Source organism: Leopardus geoffroyi, chromosome B4 (genome assembly GCF_018350155.1).
Source record: "Leopardus geoffroyi isolate Oge1 chromosome B4, O.geoffroyi_Oge1_pat1.0, whole genome shotgun sequence".
NCBI lineage: Eukaryota > Metazoa > Chordata > Mammalia > Carnivora > Felidae > Leopardus > Leopardus geoffroyi.
In genome coordinates this window covers 72,760,030-72,778,033 of record NC_059341.1, presented here as the reverse complement: position 1 = coordinate 72,778,033, position 18,004 = coordinate 72,760,030, and the positions used below count along the sequence as shown (strand labels likewise).

General features: G+C 39.1%; 1 protein-coding gene across 1 annotated transcript in view; it reads left to right on the top strand.

The window, feature by feature from the left end:
• Positions 1-2,155: 2,155 nt before the first annotated feature.
• DBX2 (developing brain homeobox 2) overlaps positions 2,156-18,004 on the top strand; it is a 36,494-nt gene continuing 20,645 nt past the window's right edge. The window contains exon 1 of the mRNA XM_045463930.1: positions 2,156-3,797. Coding sequence (XP_045319886.1) covers positions 2,873-3,797 — 925 coding nt within the window. The 5' untranslated portion in view covers positions 2,156-2,872. The remainder of the gene's footprint in view (positions 3,798-18,004) is intronic.

The window sequence follows — 18,004 nt, the reverse complement described above, 5'->3', positions numbered from 1 at the left end:
TGAAAGGCAGACTGGGAAATGCACTGGAGCTGTCTGTCCAGTTGGAAAAAGAAACTGCTGGGCATAACCAGCAGTTATTCTTAACCAACATCTGTCATTCCTCCTTTTTGAAACTTTCTCTCCCTTGACTTCCAAGGCTCCATTCTGTCTTCTGGTTTCAGTTTTCAAATCTTCACTGCTCATTTTCAGTCTCCTTCAAGACTCTTCTTTCTTTTATCCATCCCCTTAACATTGATATTCCCCAGCCTTTGTCTCTTGGCTTATTTTTCTTCTCACTATACCATTCCCCCTGGATGTTCTCACAAACAACCAGAACATCTATCTCCATCATTCTGTTCACACGTCCATGTAAAACCTGCTCTTCATCTTATAAGTCCCCATCCTGATGAAGTAGGTCTACTCATTCATTAAACCAGAAAACTAGAAGTGACCCTACATTCTCCCCTTTTCCTCTATAACCAAGGTTTCTCAACCACCACACTATTGACATTTCAGGCTGGGTAATCCTTTGTTGTTGTCCTGTGAATTGCAGGATGTTTAGCAGCATCCCTGGCTTCCTGCTAGTAGGTGCCAGTGTCTAACCGCCCCATCCTCTCATCAAGTTACGGCAGCCAACAGTACGCCCAGACATTGCCAAATGTCTCTTGAGTAGGAAGGGATCACCTCCAGTTGAGAACTGCATCATCCATTCCTATAGATTCAACCTTTGTAATATTTATCCTCTCCACTTTGTTTTCTTGCCATTAATTCTATAAATGCCACATCATTTTGTGTCTGGATTTTTCCAGTTGTCTCCTATCTATGGCAAGTTGGGTGAACCAACAGTTCCTCTTGACTTGAGTCTGCATTGTCATAGAACAACAGGATACTGATTTCTTAGCCTCCCTTGCATGGCCAGGTGACACCATTTAGCATGGCAAATAGGTCTGTGAAGAGACTGGAGTTGAATTTAAAGGTTCTAAGGCTTTGGGGTGCCTGGGTGGCTCAGTTGGTTGAGCGTCTAGCTTCGGCTCAGGGCATGATCTCAGAGCCTGCATCAGGCTCTGTGCTGACTGCTTGCTCAGAGCCTGGAGCCTGCTTCAGATTCTGTGTCTCCTTCTCTCTGTGCCCCTCCCCCACTCACGCTTTGTCTCACTGTTTCTCAAAAATAAATAAATGTAAAAAAAAAATTTTAAAGGTTCTAAGGCTTTGGAATCATCTGGCTTAGATAGTATCTTAACCTTATCACTCTGGTGGTGGTGTTGTTTTAGGAAAGTTACTTAAATTTTCTGTGCCCCGTCAGTAATACTGGGATAAAAACAGTACCAAGCTTATAGAATTATTATGAAGTTTACAAGTTAATATGGACAAACTGTTTAGTGTATAATTGGCCAAATGTAAACACTGAATAAATGGTGGCTATAATTTAGGACTGGCAGGGATGATGTAATTTCTCTTTTCCTTGCTAATCTCAAAGGTTACTACTTCAGAGCCCATCCCTAACTTTTAAGACTCAGTTTACAGGAATCTTATTCTGGAGATTTTCTCTCACTTTTCCTTCTAAATTACAATCCCTTTCTCAGATATTACTTGTTTTTCTCCCTCACTAAGCTGTGAACCCCTACAAAGCAAGGACCAGACTTTTCTCTATATATTCCCAGGACCACCAAAAGTGCTCCATAAATATGAAATGTTCAGGAAAAGTTTGTTGACTAAATCAGTAAGTGAACAAATATTAGTAACATACACCAACCTTGCAAATAACTTTCCTTCCGTTTGGCAGCAGGTAGGGACGGTGGATTTCTAGAAAGCTTTGGACATCCTTAGAGTAAATGAAACACAAATCAACCAGGTGAATTTTTAAAAGGAAATTTATCTTACTAGCCTGGCAACTCTGTCTAGCTTTTAAGTAAATTGAAACTAGGAACCATATCATTATTGTTAGGATACAGAGGAAAACTATACATGTAACTCCAAACCTTTCACAATCTTTTAAAAATCTTATTTTAAATAAATTCACCTGAATTTGCACAGGAGTGTAGCAATTGGAATTGTTAATCGACAGAGAAGTCACCGTTTTAAAATTCCATTGATACAATTTCTAAAATGAGGAGCTTTAAATTGCCTTGTGGTTAAAGGAACTTTTAACTACACACACACACACACACACACACACACACACACACACACCCTTTTTTCTTCTGCCCAGTCTCTAGCAGGCTGTTAATAAACTGGAAACTACCCAGATTTCTAGGGGGGATAAAAGAGCAACTGTAATCCTAAATAATCCAGTGTTCTCATCCTGGGCTCTGTGGAGGAGGACCCAACCATGTTTGGTTAGGAAAAGTTGGTGGTGGCTTTTCTTGACGGGTTTTGGACCCAAATATTTAACCACCTCCAACTAAGATCCCTTTCTCTAGATCAAAATTTATCGGAACATTTCTTCTGGAGTGATTCCTAAATGATCTTAGAAAAGCGATTGGAAACGAACTATTAGAACCTCTGAAATTTCTTAAAAGGTCTCCAAGAAAAACTCACTTTCTTTGCCTTAAGAAAGGGGAACACATCTCATATGCAACCCACTCTTTAAAACTTTGTATCTATCTGCGGGACCCAGTCCCAGTAACACAGTCCCAGTAACACTCGCGACTCTATTTGATGACTACAGTCCTTCAAGCCTCTAGTGACTGTTAGCTTCCCCAGGATGCCCGTCGGTTCCTGAAAGTGACATCAACACTGGAGAGCCGGGGGTTGCCCAACAGGTGGTCTGCCGAACGGTCTCCAGAAGAGAGTGCCGCCCGCCCCCGGGGCACTCCTCGCCCACGGTCGCGCGCCCTGGCGCTCCGGGGGGCTGCGTGGGCTCCAGAGCTAGGGCTCCGGCCGCCGGGAGGGGATGAGCGCGGCCGGTTCACGTCGCCTCCACGCCCACCTTCCCGCTACGCGTCCCCTCCCTTTGCCAAAGCTCAGACTCCGGGGCCGCCCTTATTGTTGGCCGCGTCTGTCACTTTGTGGGCCGGGTGACATGAATGGATGGGCTGGACACACCTTCCAGCCTTCTGAGAGAGAGAGAGAGAGAGAGAGAGAGAGAGAGCGCGCGCATCCGGATCTGCATAGGGAGCGGGAGGCACTCCCCCGGCGCCCCCAGAGCTTGCGCCGCGGGCCAGAGACACGCACAGCTTCCCCCTCCCACATTCACTCCTCCCATCCTTTAAGAAAACGCCCAACCCCAAAAAATAATATCGCTCCAAGCCTGCCGGCGTCCTCGGTGCCCTCTCCTCCTCCCCGGGCTCAGCGCGCTCCGGTTCCGCGGGAGGCTGCGGCGGGAGGGAGCGGCGTGGGACCGGTGCGGCGCGCGGAGCTGGAGGCGGGCGCGCAGGCGGCCCGCGGGCGCCGCACTATGCTCCCCAGCGCCGTGGCGGCCCACGCCGGCGCGTACTGGGACGTGGTGGCGTCCTCCGCGCTCCTCAACTTCCCCGCGGCTCCGGGCTTTGGCAACTTGGGCAAGAGTTTCCTGATCGAGAACTTGCTGCGGGTTGGGGGCGCCCCGCCGCACGCGCTGCAGCCACCCCCGCACCACGGCCCGGCGTCCGCTCTAGTGGCCGCCGCCGCCGCCACGGCAGCCGGCGCGCAGGTCCGGTCCCTGCCTGCCAGCCCCGTTCCCCTCAAGCTGTGCCCCGCGGCCGAACCGGTCAGCCCCGGCGGAGCGCCGTACGGCACGCGTTGGGCTTTCCAAGTGCTCAGCCCCTCGGCCGACGGCGCCAGGCTGCCGGGCCGGGCTCCGGGGGATCGAGACTCTACCTTCCAGCCGTCAGCCCCAGGTGAGCCAGCTCTTTTCCTCCCCAGCCGCGCCCGGCGCCTCCGGCCCGGCGGGTCCGGGATCCGAGCTCCCGGGGGTGCGCGCTGCGCCAAGGGAGCCCTGGCCCCAGCGCGCCCGGATCCGCTCCGGCCTGGGACCTTCTTCGAGCGTCTCGAGCTTTAGTGGGGATAACACTTCGCGGGTAAATAGGGTACAACCACTAACTGTGACACCCCCTCCACCCCTATCCCATACCACCAGCTTCCTCTCTGTTTCCTTTCAACAAGTGGTAGGGCTGCCTTGATTTTCAGGCCTTTCCGGAGAAACCCCGAATGCCCCACATTGGGTTAGCGGGAAAGAGCAGCCCTAGTCCCGAGATCTCTGGGTTCGCTGGACCAGTTTCACCCGTCTTGTTCCCAAGTTCAGCGTTTCTGCTCGCCGCCTCCAGCCCTGGAGGCCGCGGGACACCAGCTCCCTGGGCAGTTCCCGCGGCCCGCTTCGGGGGCTTTGCTTCTGCGTATGCACCCAAGGCCGGGGCCGTTCAAGAGCGCTCGCAAAGATTTTTGGAAGAAGAGTTGCGCAAACTTTTGGCTTTCTCTGCTCTTAGTATTTGGGATCACGGAGGCGCAAGAAAATCAAGGACGACTTTTTCTTCGTGCTGAGCTGAAACAGCTGAATTGGCACCTGGAATAGGAAGTTCACCAATAAATGGGAAATTATCAAAAGAAAGACAATTTTGGTTTAATTTTCGCATAAAACCTAAGTGGTGTGATTGGGCAGAGGATGTGGACGGGTTAATCACATTTTAGCTAAAGCGTATGGAGGGGCAGCCGAAATGTGCGGTGAAAAAAAGGGGAAGCCTTTTGGAAACTCAGAAGCTGAGATCTAGTTGGATTATTATTAATTTTTTTTGGCTGCGTCCTTAGGCGATCTTAACTCATTCTTTTAATCCCGATGGGTTTGTCCAGAATGACTAATAGACGCTTTTTCAGCAGATTCCATTGTCCCAGCAAACTGCCAGATCAAATTTATTGCTAATGGCTGTATAGAACTTAACATGTTTAGAACCTGTCCTGGTCTTTCAGCTTGAAATGGTTATTAACAGAATGGAACAAATATAATTATATGAGCGGTCTCGTTCACACAGTGTAAAACCTAAGGAACCTGGGAATCCTTTTGCATCTAGGGAAAGGAAAAAATACTGTTAAAGGCAGAGTTTATGTTCCTTGGTAATTTGGGCCACTCTCTTATTTTTGAAGTGTTTGGAAAATTAGAAACGTATAAAGCCGGTTCACCTAGACAAGAGTTAGTAAATAATGTTGTGTCACAAAAAAATAACATTTTCAAACAAAAAATGGTGATTTCCATAACTTTTAGTGGTTTGGCATTGTGTTTATAGAAGTTATTTTTAAGGATTCTTAAATTGCCCCTGATCCTGATTGGCTGCTCAACCAGAGAAAGTTACTTAGTTTTCCCCTTTGTAGATTTTACAGGTTAAATTCAAATAAACCAAATGCAAATCAAAGGCAGATATTTTAATAACTGAACAAGAGGTTTGTATATCTGTTTCATTCAAAATATTGCAATTATTGGGTAAAGGGTCTCCTAACTACAAAAAATTTTCAAGGATGTATTAACTCTTGTACACTTATTAAAGTGCCAGAATACAAAAATGTTTTTTTTTTTGAATAGTTAAGAGAATATGAGAATTTATATTTCCCTTTGAAGTATTCTAATACAGTTTAAGCACATATTTTTTCCTGGTGTTTTATTGAGCCCTCATTGAAGATTTGAGATTCTCCTAGGTTGATTTTCCTTTGAACAAATAACCTTTTATTTCAAAAAATAGTCTTGTAAGGGGTGTGTTTAATTTTTGAATCTACAAAAGTATCTTAAGAAAATTAAAACTCTCTATATTTGTGCCCACAAATATGCTGCTTAAAACCAGCATTTACATTCATTTATCTTTGTAATTTGACACAGAATGTCATTTTCTGAACATTGCCCTAGTTTTATTTAAGTGACAGATTTTTGTCCTACCAAATGTTGTGGGAATTCATTGCTGCTGTGTAGAATTATGAAGTTTTAATGAGTGCTGACAAGGTTACTATCACCTGAAAATTAACTGACTGACGACATAGTGATTGATGTTCTATAGAGAGTATAGAAGAGCTACTGTTTTTGAAAAGATAACAGTATTTCCTTATATTTCTTTCTGAGATGTCAGTGAACAACCACTGCTAATCCTTTAGACCCTTACTTAGGAGTGGATCACAAAATGGGATTTTTAGTCATTTCAGCATATTGAGTACTCACTTTTTTTCCAGTCTTGTTGAGTGTACCAAACTAAATGTTGAATGAGAAAACCCCAGACTTCCTTTTATTGGTGCCTTGGTGAAATTCAGAGCCCTTTAACTTGGGGATTTATGCCACTGCATGCATTTCTGCTTCATTATCTTTGTTACCGATTTTTAATGATGCCATCTATTTCATTTGTTCAGGAAGTGCTTACCGAGTATCTCCCATGTGTCAGGCTCTGTTCTAGACCATTGGGATCGTCACTGCACAAAACGGATGACTGTCTCTGCCCCTGTGGCATTCCATGTTTGGACTGCTGTATGGCTTTCCAAGCATTTTCATAGCTGTTCGCTGCTTTAATTTTCATAGAGGCCAGTTTTTTTCTACAATGATTACTTCACTTGCTAATTTTGTTTTTGTCAGAAGTTAACAGTGGAAACATCTGTGGACTTGTGAAGGAGAAAAAAAAAATTGTCCCAAACCTTCGTATTCCTTATGCGAGTCTTTCATTGAATATCGGAAGCTAGTAATAACTGATTACGTGTATCCCAATAATAAATCAGATTGCGATTTTGTATGTGAGTCCATAAGGAAAGAAATTGCCCTTCCTGTTTGTCTTGCTGTGGATCTGCAAGGTGATGACAGTTAAGCAATAACACAGATTTTATAGGTAATAAATGAGAGGATAGCTGTCAGTTCTTCATCCCTGGAAACTGGCAAGTCTTTGAATATTTACAGTAGGAAAAAGACTCTCCATAGCTATATGTTGTCAGGTTGTTTATATGTAAAACAGTTGGATATATAGACATATATATATGTATATATATATATATATATATATATATATATATATATATGTAGTTTAAAAACTCTAGAAATCAAAGGGTATTTCTCAAGGCTGGAGAGGGGCACAGTGCAACAGAAGGTAGTAGATAGAAGATAAGATCCAGGGATGAATCCTTAGATCTGTTATAGTTTATTAGGGGAAACGAGGAGGTTCTGCAAGTACATTAGAATCATCAGAGATCCTTCCTGAAAAGTTCATTAATGTCATTATTGGGTGAATATTGTGCTAGACTACAATATTTAAGTTTTTATATATAAAAGGGCTTTGAAATGTAAAAAGCTGAAAATTTTACATTTCTCTTGGTTATGTCACCAGTTTTATTCAAAATACGTGGAGTCTTGCCTTTTAATAACATTTGTTATTTAAACATTTTAAAAATATTTGACATAAAGGTAATTTTCTGAATGTAATTTATTGATTGTTGAAGCTACTCCTTTTAAGGGTTAGAAAGTACATGTTTCTTCTGGATAGGTGAGTTCATTTTTTTTTTTTTTTTTTTTAGGTAATTTTATCAGGTAAGTTGTACTGTGTAGTACAGAAATGGAACCAGATTCGTAGCATTTTTCTGGCCCCTTGTTAGGATTGCTTCTTACCATTAAAACTTAATGTACATCCTCGTTTCCTTGCCCATCTCCCAGTTCCAGATACTATTTACGTGTTAATCCATGACTCTGTCTTAAACTAATTGCACTTATGTTTTATCTAATCCAACTTGAAGACTTTGTGATCTGATTTATTAAGCCAGAGTTTCTCACTTATTTTTGCTACAACTTTGCTTTAGATTTGTTTTGGTAGATTAAAATCACAGCATCTTGAATGTTGGTGATGCTGACCCAGAATCAGGACAGAGAATGGAAAATCTGGCAAAGGTGGTTCCTTCCTCAGGCCGTCACCTCAACCACTGCTTTGGTGGAATTTGTAGATAATACTGAACCATGTTATTACTACATGTGCATATTTTTTGTATCTTCTTAACATGCCTTTGGATTTATATTAACATATTAATATAAACATATTAACATTTAATAACTTTACATAGTTCATGAGAATCAGCTCAAGTTAATGAACTGCTTCAGATTCAAGGAGAAATTCTTGCAGTGAAGAGAATAGGACTAATAGTTCCTTCCCTTCTAGTAATGACTCAGTTACCATCCTTAAAGAATAACACCTGGGCTGGAGCAATTTATGTGCATTGAATTTGCCCCTGACTTTAGTACTTATCCCACCCCAACCCCTAACATGTGCTTCTTTACTCCACTTAGGCAGCAAGAAATGTCAATCTGTTAACAGGTATTGAAGTTGTTGAGGTTTAATAATAAAATAGGAGTAAATCCAGCAGGCAAGTAGGAACATTTTAGAACTTTCCCCTTACCTCTTATTGACTTAAGGGAGTTGAGGATTATTTTAAGAGGCACAATGGTTTGGGGCGCCTGGGTGGCTCAGTCAGATAAGCGGTTGAGTCAGACTCTTGATTTTGGTTCAGGTCATGATCTCATGGGGTTCAGGGGTTCCAGCCCCGCTACTTGGGATTCTCTCTCTCTCTCTCTCTCTCTCTCTCCTCCTCCCCAACTCCCTTGCTGTCAAGGGTGCATTCTCTCTCTCTTTTTCTCTCTCAAAAATAAATAAATGAACAAGAGAAAAGAGCACAGTAGTTTGAATGCCCAGACAATTGTATACACATTTATGTATAAATAAACAAAGGATTCAGAGAGTTCAGGGTTACATGCCAGAAGCCAAAGGATGCCATATGTTGTGGGCAATTTAAAAGAATTGTTGACAATGATTTTATCCACATTTGTTTGCCATGAATGTGCCTCATACATTGGAACCAAAGCTGTGCATGAGACTCTATTATATTCCTGTTGGAGTGTGCCACCTTCTTCCTGTTCTTGTGCCCACCAGAAGAAAGTCTCCTTTGCTGTAAGACCTCATTTTATGCTTAGGTTTGTTGCTGAACAATGATAGAAATGGTAGCAATTGTAAAGTAAGGGAAGTAGCACAGGAAATAGATGTGCTTGTAAAATACTTTGAGATTCTTTGCTATGCAAGTTTTTACAGAAGTGAGATGTTCTTATCTTTAGCATATTTAAATAAATGTGTCCTTATGTGGGGGGGATAAATATTTCATTTACACCACACTCAACCTATTTTCCACCACCCTATTTCTGTTGTTACTCTTTATAACTTTAGAATACATCTTACTATGTCTTTCAAGGGGTCTTGCTTTGTAGCTCTTAATACAGTGTTTGTCTACTTTATCTTGGATTAACAGAGGCTCCAAATAAGGTGTTTTCCTAATTACAGTGATTTTTTTTTTTTTCACAGTGAAGGTACACAGTTTTTAAGTCTGTTAAGTAAGTTTTCATTCAACTACACCTGGAGTCTGTCAGGAATAAAAAGGCAAATTGGAAAAAGAAACAACATGATTTTTATCTGGGAATGCTTGTTAGAATCCTTATTTAAGACTTCATTAGATCATGCTTCTATTTTATACTCTCTTACTAAGAAATTGGATTTTTGCCTTAATGTATAATACGCTTACCAGACCCTTGTATATTTTATTCCAAAGTATTTTATTTTACTTTCAGTAATGTTTCCACTTTTAATGAAATCTCTCCCTTTTATTCTTTTTAGCCTCCAGTCAGTACTTGATTTGGCAATGCAGAGTGATTCATCACTTTATATAAAGTTACCATAACTGATTTCATTTTTAATAGCATTATTCATTCTGTCAACCTGCTATTAGTTGGGAATATTTCAGGGGCACATTTTTGTGAGTTATATGAACAGTAAACTGAAGGCACTAAAATTCTCTCTGAAGTCAAAGATCAAAAAGCCTCTAAAGTTTTTAGACTTTTGTTTTAGAACCAAAGCATCTGGGAAAAGGAAAGAAAGAAAATTCACATCTTTTCCTGTATATTACTGAATACTTAATTGCCTCCTTGTTTATCAGTATCCCAAAGATGAACCAGGTTTCTAATGTTTCTTTTACGTGTTCAGGCACTTTGCCACAACAACCTCAATTTTATTAATTCTAAGTGGCTGTCAGAAATAGAACATACAATATATAATTTTTACCAGTCCTCTTGAGAGGACTCAAAATTGCTTGTTCTTTAAAGGGTTAAATCTCTAATAACTTTTAAATTTAAAATATGTGAAGGAGTTAGTAAGTTATTCTTTGGAAAGATTTTTGTCCATTGAAAGAGAATAAAAACCATGACTGCTGGCATGTTTCTTAAAGAGACTCTCCTAGGGCTGGATTGAGTTTAGGTGTATTTAACCAATTCTATAGTTATATTGGGTCTCAAACCAGAAGACAGTTCCATTCTTTCAAGCAGGAAAAGAGGCACTCCTGTGTGTTTACATATTTTCTACAGGTGCTTCTGTATTACAGATTGAATGGTTGCAACAGATTTATGGCCTGCAAAGCCTGAAGTATTTATCTGGCCTTTTATAGTAAAAGTTTGCCAACAATTTCTCCAAAGCAAAAATGGCAAATTAGGTAAATTTAAAAATACAGTTTTTGGAGCTGGTTTTAGCAGCATTTCTGTAATTTTAAAGCCTAGATTCAAGTCTAAGATTTTTATATTACTGACTGTATAATTCCAATCAATTCATATAACCTCCTTGAGCCTCTGTGTCCTCATTTCAAAATAAGAACAGAGATTAAAGTCAGCATTTGACTTGCAAACACATACCACAAAAGCCTACTGATAACAGGGAAAGATGTGAAAGAGTCCTTTCTACCATTCCACCATAAGTAAAATATTGGTGAAAGGGGTATTGCTGTATAAGAAGCTATTTCAAAGATTAGAAGCTTAAAGGAGCAATTTATTATTTTCTCTCACAGTCTTGTGGATTGACTGGGCCCAGCTGAGTGGTTCTCACATGGAAACTCATGCAGTTAGATGGCAGCTGGGACTATGGTCTTCTGAAGGCTCAACTGGGCTTGATGTCCAAAATGGCTGCTCACATGGCTGACTGTTGATTGGGTGCTTAACTAGAGCTATTACAACAATCTACAAGTAGACTTTCCAAGTGTCTTGAGCTTCTAACAGCTTGATGCTTGGGTTATGAAAGGGAGAGTTCTAAGAGCAAACACTCCAGGAATCCTAGGCAGTGGCTGTAAGGCTTCTTATGATCTAGCCTTGGAATGTTCCAGAATATCACTTCTTCTGTATCCTTTGGTCAAACAAGGCAGCAAGACCATCCCAAATACAAAGGAAGGGGAAACTGAGACCCAGGTAATTTGTAGCCATTAAAAATCTGCCACAGGGTGAAATCAGGATAACCCCTATCAGATACAGTTCTTGCCGGGTCTGTTGTCTCCTGGTGGAGTAGACCAGTGCAAGAATTAGTCACACAGAGTGCAATAGCTGGGAGCTTGAGGAGTCTTCATTAAGGCTTTTAGAATTTGAGAGCTACAAGAACTATTCTGTTAGGCTATTCTCTTCTGTGACATCGACTGTATAATAAAAAGCAATGGGTTTCCTTAAATATAGCTCAGTTTTTCAGAGCTGCTAATAGAGACCACTTGAAGGGAGAGGCAGCAGAGATAGTGATCATATTTGGTGATTGTGATGAACTGAGGCCCACACCTTGAGAAGAAGCCATACCCTACCCATTTGTTCATTATGTGAGGCTAGAGAAGATGCTAGTGGCCATGTATACACAAATGGTTATCATTACCTCTTCTTTTTTTTATAACTTTTTTTTTAAGTTTATTTATTTATTTTGAGAAAGAAAGAGAGGGAGAGAAAGAGAATACCAAGAGAATACTGTGCGGGTCTCGAACTCACGAACCGTGAGATCATGCCCTGAGCCGGAATAGTCAGATGCTTAACAGACTGAGCCACCCTGGTGCCCTCATTACCTGTTCTTATAACAAATCTTTACTGCAGTGGGATCCTTCCATATAGCCTCTCCTTTCTCCATCACATCGCATCCGGTACTGCCAGGTGAATTTTCCTAAAATATAGCTTCCTCATACTACCCAGCTACTCAGGAAAACCTTAATTATCTGCTTCCTCATATTACCCAGCTACCCAGGAAAACCTTAATTATCCCCATTTGACGATCAGATCAAATAGAAATACTCTGTTCTGCAACACCTTCATTCCATCAGCTACATTTAGCTCCTCCAAGTACATTGTTTGTTCACTCCTTTTGCCTTGTGCCAGCCATCAGGCTGGTCTTCTTAACCTGCCCTACGTGTCCCACCTTGCCTCCTTTCCTTTTGTTCAAGCCACCTTTCCTTGTTGGAATGCCTTCTTTTTCTTCTTTTGCCATTCCAAATACCTTCCAAATCAAGGTGTGGGTTAAGATGTTGTTGCTGCTTAAAGCCTTCTTTGACAAAGCCCTCTTGACAATATTCTTTTTTCTTTTTACTTGTTTATATTTCACTGAAGTCTTGACCATGCGGCTTCTTTTTATATGTTGTCTTACTGTTGATCTCAAATTCTGTAATAATGGCAGGAGTAAAGGCTAACATTTATTGAGTGCCTGCTGTGTCAGACATTGTTTTGTGTTTTTTTCTCTGGTCTCATCCTGGCCGTGTATTATAATGACCTATGCATCTTTTGAAACAATGCTGTGCTAAGGAGCCCACTCTTAGCTGGTGATTTAACCCGATTGGTATGGGGCCTGGACATCTGTATCTTTGAAAGCACTCTAGATAATTCTAACGTGTATGCAGGGTTGAGAACCAATGGTTAGGGATGCACAATGTGAATTTTTTCAAATTTCATCTCTTTCTTGGGGAATGCCTCAGATTTTACAGAGGAAAATTGAATTTGGAAAACGGAAAAATTTGCATTTCATTTCGTTGGCCAGCAGACATAAATCTGTAAGTTAAGAAACACTAAATAGAAATTCTTCTGGGGAAGAAAACCATCCTTTTTCATCTTTGTGGTCCCAGTACACTGTGTGGCACTTGCTAGAGATGCAATAAATATTATCTGCACAGAATTAAAAGCACAGCATCAAAGAAGTAGACACTGCACTTGATTTATCTTCTCATGAGCTGTACCAGAACATTAAGACCTTTGTTTTTCTGTGTCTGAAATACTTGAGGAAAAGAATGTGGACTTCTGTTGTTTTCTGATGAGCAGGAAGATAAAGGATGAATTTATTTAACTTGCTTTCCCTTGTGACTGAAGGTAAATTTGCATGTGGATCACATAAATGAATTCCTTCCAGGGTGTGTGATAATCACACCTCATTAGGTGAGTGATATTTCTTAGATCTTACTACTCAGGGCTGCTGGTTGCTATTCTTTGGAGTCTCATTTTTGGGTCCACTGTATTCCAGTTGTATATTGTTTTCAGGTCAGAAGTTTAGATTTCTTTATTCATGGTTCCCATGTACCAGGCACTTGACAAAGGTCATTTAAAACCATTAAAAAAAATTATTTAGCTCCCTGTTATTCTTTCCTGGAGGTGTTTTTTTACCCTTTAACCAAAGGTTAAAGATGCCTTAATAAGGCATCTTGGAACCTTCTTTCATTTCTCCCCATCTTTCTTAAAAGGTGCTGCCAGTTGGCATAGCATTGCAGTGGACTCTTGAAATTTATTTGAAGGTTTTATTAGTGGTCTTTAGTACTCTTTCTTTGAAACGTCAACTCAAGTCAGTTAGTACCACAGTTTTCTACTGACAATCAGAAGAATGTGGTTTCACCCCATTTAAATACCCATTGTTCTTCTCCATCAGCAAAAGAAGAATGAAAATAACAACAGAAAAGCAATTTAAAAATTATTGCTTGCTTTCTAAATGACAGACTTTTGAAAATAATTTCTCTGTAGTTAGGCTCGTAACCATCCTTGGCTATGAGATGATTGTATCACAGAACCATCTTGTTAAGTTTAAAAAGAAATCAGGCCAGTTCACCATTAAATTGGCTCTGAGTCTCCATCTTAGATAAATGTTCAAAATAATTAGTAGGTATTTTGATTCTGTGGCTTCAGATAAGTCAGAATATCTTATTAAGAAGTGAAAAGCTCATGAGGTTTTCTGTGAATAAGTGATTTTAGTCATTTGGATTCAGACAGTTTAGTTCCAAAAGTTTTAAGTTATTTATTGGTAACTGGTAACAGATTTCCACAGAAACTGGAAATTAGGTTTGTTGGTGAGATACAGAATTCGGAGTATCCTGAAGTATTGTGCTAACAGAACCTAACATCATGCCGAACCTGACAGTGTACGTTTTTTTTCGATAGGAAAGGCCATTTGATTTTCTCTTATGGAAAGCTTGGGAGATGTGTCCATTTTCTGGGCTCCAGCTCTTATGAATAACTGGCAGTATCTGTGCATGAAACCCTGATGTCTCGTGGCTAATAACTAAATATTATTCTAAAATATTTGTGTTTCTCTTGTCCTTTTTTAAAAAAGAAATTTCCGGGGTGCCTGGGTGGCTCAGTTAGTTGAGTGTCTTGACTTCAGCTCAGGTCATGATCTCACAGCTCGTGAGTTCGAGCCCCATGTCGGGCTCTGTGCTGACAGCTCAGAGCCTGGAGGCTGCTTTGGATTCTGTGTCTCCCTCTCTCTCTGCCTCTTACCCACTCGCATTCTGTCTCTGTCTCTCTCAAAAACAAATAAACATTAAAAAAAAATTGCCGAAAACAGTGTTCACATTCCAGATGCATACCCATTTGAGGTTGAATGCTAATGAGTGGATGAGATAGCGTGTGTTCAATTCATAGCAGTGCATGGCATGTAGTAGGCACTCCTTAAATATTGTCGTAAATATCGTTCAGTGAGCCTATAATGAGTTGTTCCCAGTATAATCAATGATAAAGCGACTTCATCTAGTCTGCATTAATGGGCTTTGAAGTGCATATCAGGATGAAATTGCCTTGTTTTCTGTCCTTTTCACAGCATCTTCTAAGTAGTTCTCAAAGACTTAAAGTTTTAACACATCTGTCAACTTGTTACTTTGTTTTCATCACAGCTGAGTTTCCTTTCTTGCTATTCCTTTAAAAAGTATATGATTGACAAACATTTAAAATTGTAATATATATATATATATATCTTTAATGCATTTCATTGTTTAAAATGGTTATTTCCTAGTGCCATTTGACACCCCTGCAGTCATAGGTTCAGCTGGATGAGCATTTGACTTATGTCAAAGTAGGCACATGTAAAAAAAAAAAAAAAATGGAGCACTTAATTGAAATTTCACAACAATTTTCACAGAAACCAGCTTCAACAAGGTGTATTTATGTATGGAAACCATGAATTGACTGTGTAAATATATGTATGTCAAAGAGATGTTTTAACATGGTAAGGAAATTCTACACAAGAGATCCTGAAGCCTGGTCATGTCACATGTAGTTCCTTAGCCACAAGAGTTTATTACTGTAGATGGCATGTCATTTTGATTATAGCTTCACTCTATTAAGATAAGGTGATACATAGTAATATAACAAACTACTAATGAAAACTTCTTCTGGTTAAATTTAACACTAAGATTGTATATCTCAGAACTTCATTTATCACAAATGAATTTAATTGATTGCTTATCTCAAATGAACCATTCATTTTTTTTTAATCTTTTATTTTTATATTTTTTAGGCCATAGGGTTAGATTGAGAAACAGTTTGGCTAGAATGATAAAATTTGTAATTTGTACGTATTATAATGCATGGTTATTTTAATAGTATCACTAGTGTGCTTATTTCATGTGTGTTTTTTCCAGCTATCATGATAAATGTGTTATTACATGTATGTAAATGCAGCATTGCATTTTGTGCCAAACTGCACAGTAGCCATGACTTAATTATATGGAGTGTTTATTTTGAGATGAAATAGTTTAACAGAAAATGCTTGAAAATCAACATAATGTGACAATTTTTATATGTAGAAATAGATTTCTATTTTTCAAAGTACTTCAAATATTCCTAGAATACTGGAAAATGTAACTCTGCCTAAATAGTGCCATTTTCTCATAAGATATTAAAATGAAATGATTTATCTTCTCTTTGGTGGTTTTATAGTCAGTGTTAGAACAGTTTATGATAACAGTAAAATTTTTAAAAAGTTTTATAGGGTGCCTGGCTGGCTCAGTTGGGAATATGCAATTCTTGATCTCAGGGTCTGGTGGTGAGTTCAAGCCCCAAGTTGGGCATGGAGCCTATTTAGAAAAAAATGTTTTTTTAAGTTTTATAGAATTTTTTGAACACCAAGATGGATTTCCTTTTCATACTTTGCTTAGTTGCTATATTTTCAAAGTATCATTTTTTAAAAGATTTTATTTTTAAGTAATCTCTACACCGAATGTGGGGTTTGAACTCACAATCCGAAGATCAAGAGCTGCATGCTCCACTGACTGAGCCAGCCAGGCACCCCTTGAAATATCATTAAGACTAACATTTTATTATTTGAAAACTTTGATATTAAAAAACTAAGAATACGAATATTGGCAACTTTCTGTTATGTTATAGAAAAAAACCTGCATGTGTGATTAATTTGCAATTTGAAGGTATTAAGAACCTAGATTTTTATTGGGCAATACACTTATTTTGATATATCCTTCAAAAATATTGGCGACAGTAAACACATGCTTATCACTTGGTTAAAATACAAGTCTGAAATTACTGTGTTCTTGAAAAAGGTATGGTATTCGTATCAAAATAATATTCACTAAATATGATTAAAATAAGAAAAAAGTTGCCGTTGAATATGTAGGGAGAGTTATAAAAATATTTATTTTCAAGTCATGTTCTAGATTTCAAGGTCATCTGTTATGGATGATACTATATTTCAAGATGTGTCTGGGGAGCAGGGAAGGGGTTCATTCCTGATCCTCATTCTCTTCCTAAGAAGGTCGAGAGAGGCTTCCTATTTCTTAGTTTTACTAATTACTACTTATAATTATGACCACACAGAAAATGAACTATTAGGCTTGGTTTTATACATTCATTTATTGAAAATTTGCTGACATTTACAATGTGCTACGTACTCTTTTGGGTATGCGATAGCAAAAGCAAGTTGTCCACCTTCAGGAACTTTCACCCATGTTTATATTATATCTCATTATGCTAAAGGACATGGGGTATTTAAGGTGTTTAACCAAAGCCTGACATATAGTAAGTGCTCAGTAAAGAGGAGCTCTTACTAATGTTCTGTGACATCCTTTTTAGCTATTTATCATCTACTGAGAAACAGAATTTAAAATTTCTTTCCTTATAAGAGTAATGATACCTATTCTGTGTACATGTATTGAAAATGTTATGAATAGTATAGTTTAATAAAGTGAGCAGAACAGATATATGGTAAATCCCTATACTACAAACACAGATATCTTCAGGTTAACTAGTTTCTCTTGAGATAAAATGCTATTATTCTCAAATACTTTTGAACATGTGAAAGTGATCAGAACAAAAAAAACCATTTTGTTATGGAATTGCTCAATAGATTATCTCTTACCACTTTGGAATCCAACTAACTATTTTGAGGAATTTTCTGAAAATAAACAGTAGAGTAATATAATCTCTTCTAAAAAATTAAACTTAAGCATATAACATTCAAATTGGTTTTTATATTTAATTTTTTACTTTCTGCTTTCAATTTGTTCCTTGGTAAGTATCATATCTTGAGCTGTGCCATTCAATAATATGATAGCTCCTAGCCACACGAGTGTATTTATTTTAAAATAACTTAAATTGAGAATTCAGTTACCCAGTTACATTAGCCACATATCTCAGGAGCCATGTGGGAAATAGATCCATATTGGACAGTGGGGATAAAGGACATTCATCACCACAGATAGTTGTCCTGTGTGTTGCTCTAGGATATTGTGAATAAAGGAGTATTTGATATGTACTACTTGTAATTATGACCACACAGAAAATTATAGGTTTGGTTTTGATCAACTTATCTTTCCACTGCGTTTTCCACATCTCGATTAAATGTGTGGTAATCTCTTTGACAGATAAAGGCTACTTTAGAATAATGTTAATTTCAGTCAGAGTTATAACCAGCCAAGTAAAGGCTCAGAAAATGAAGTGTTTTACTCAGTGACTTTTGGGAAACTAGAATTTTGAATATGGTCTAAAAGAAATGGCTCATCAATGAGATCAATGCTTTCT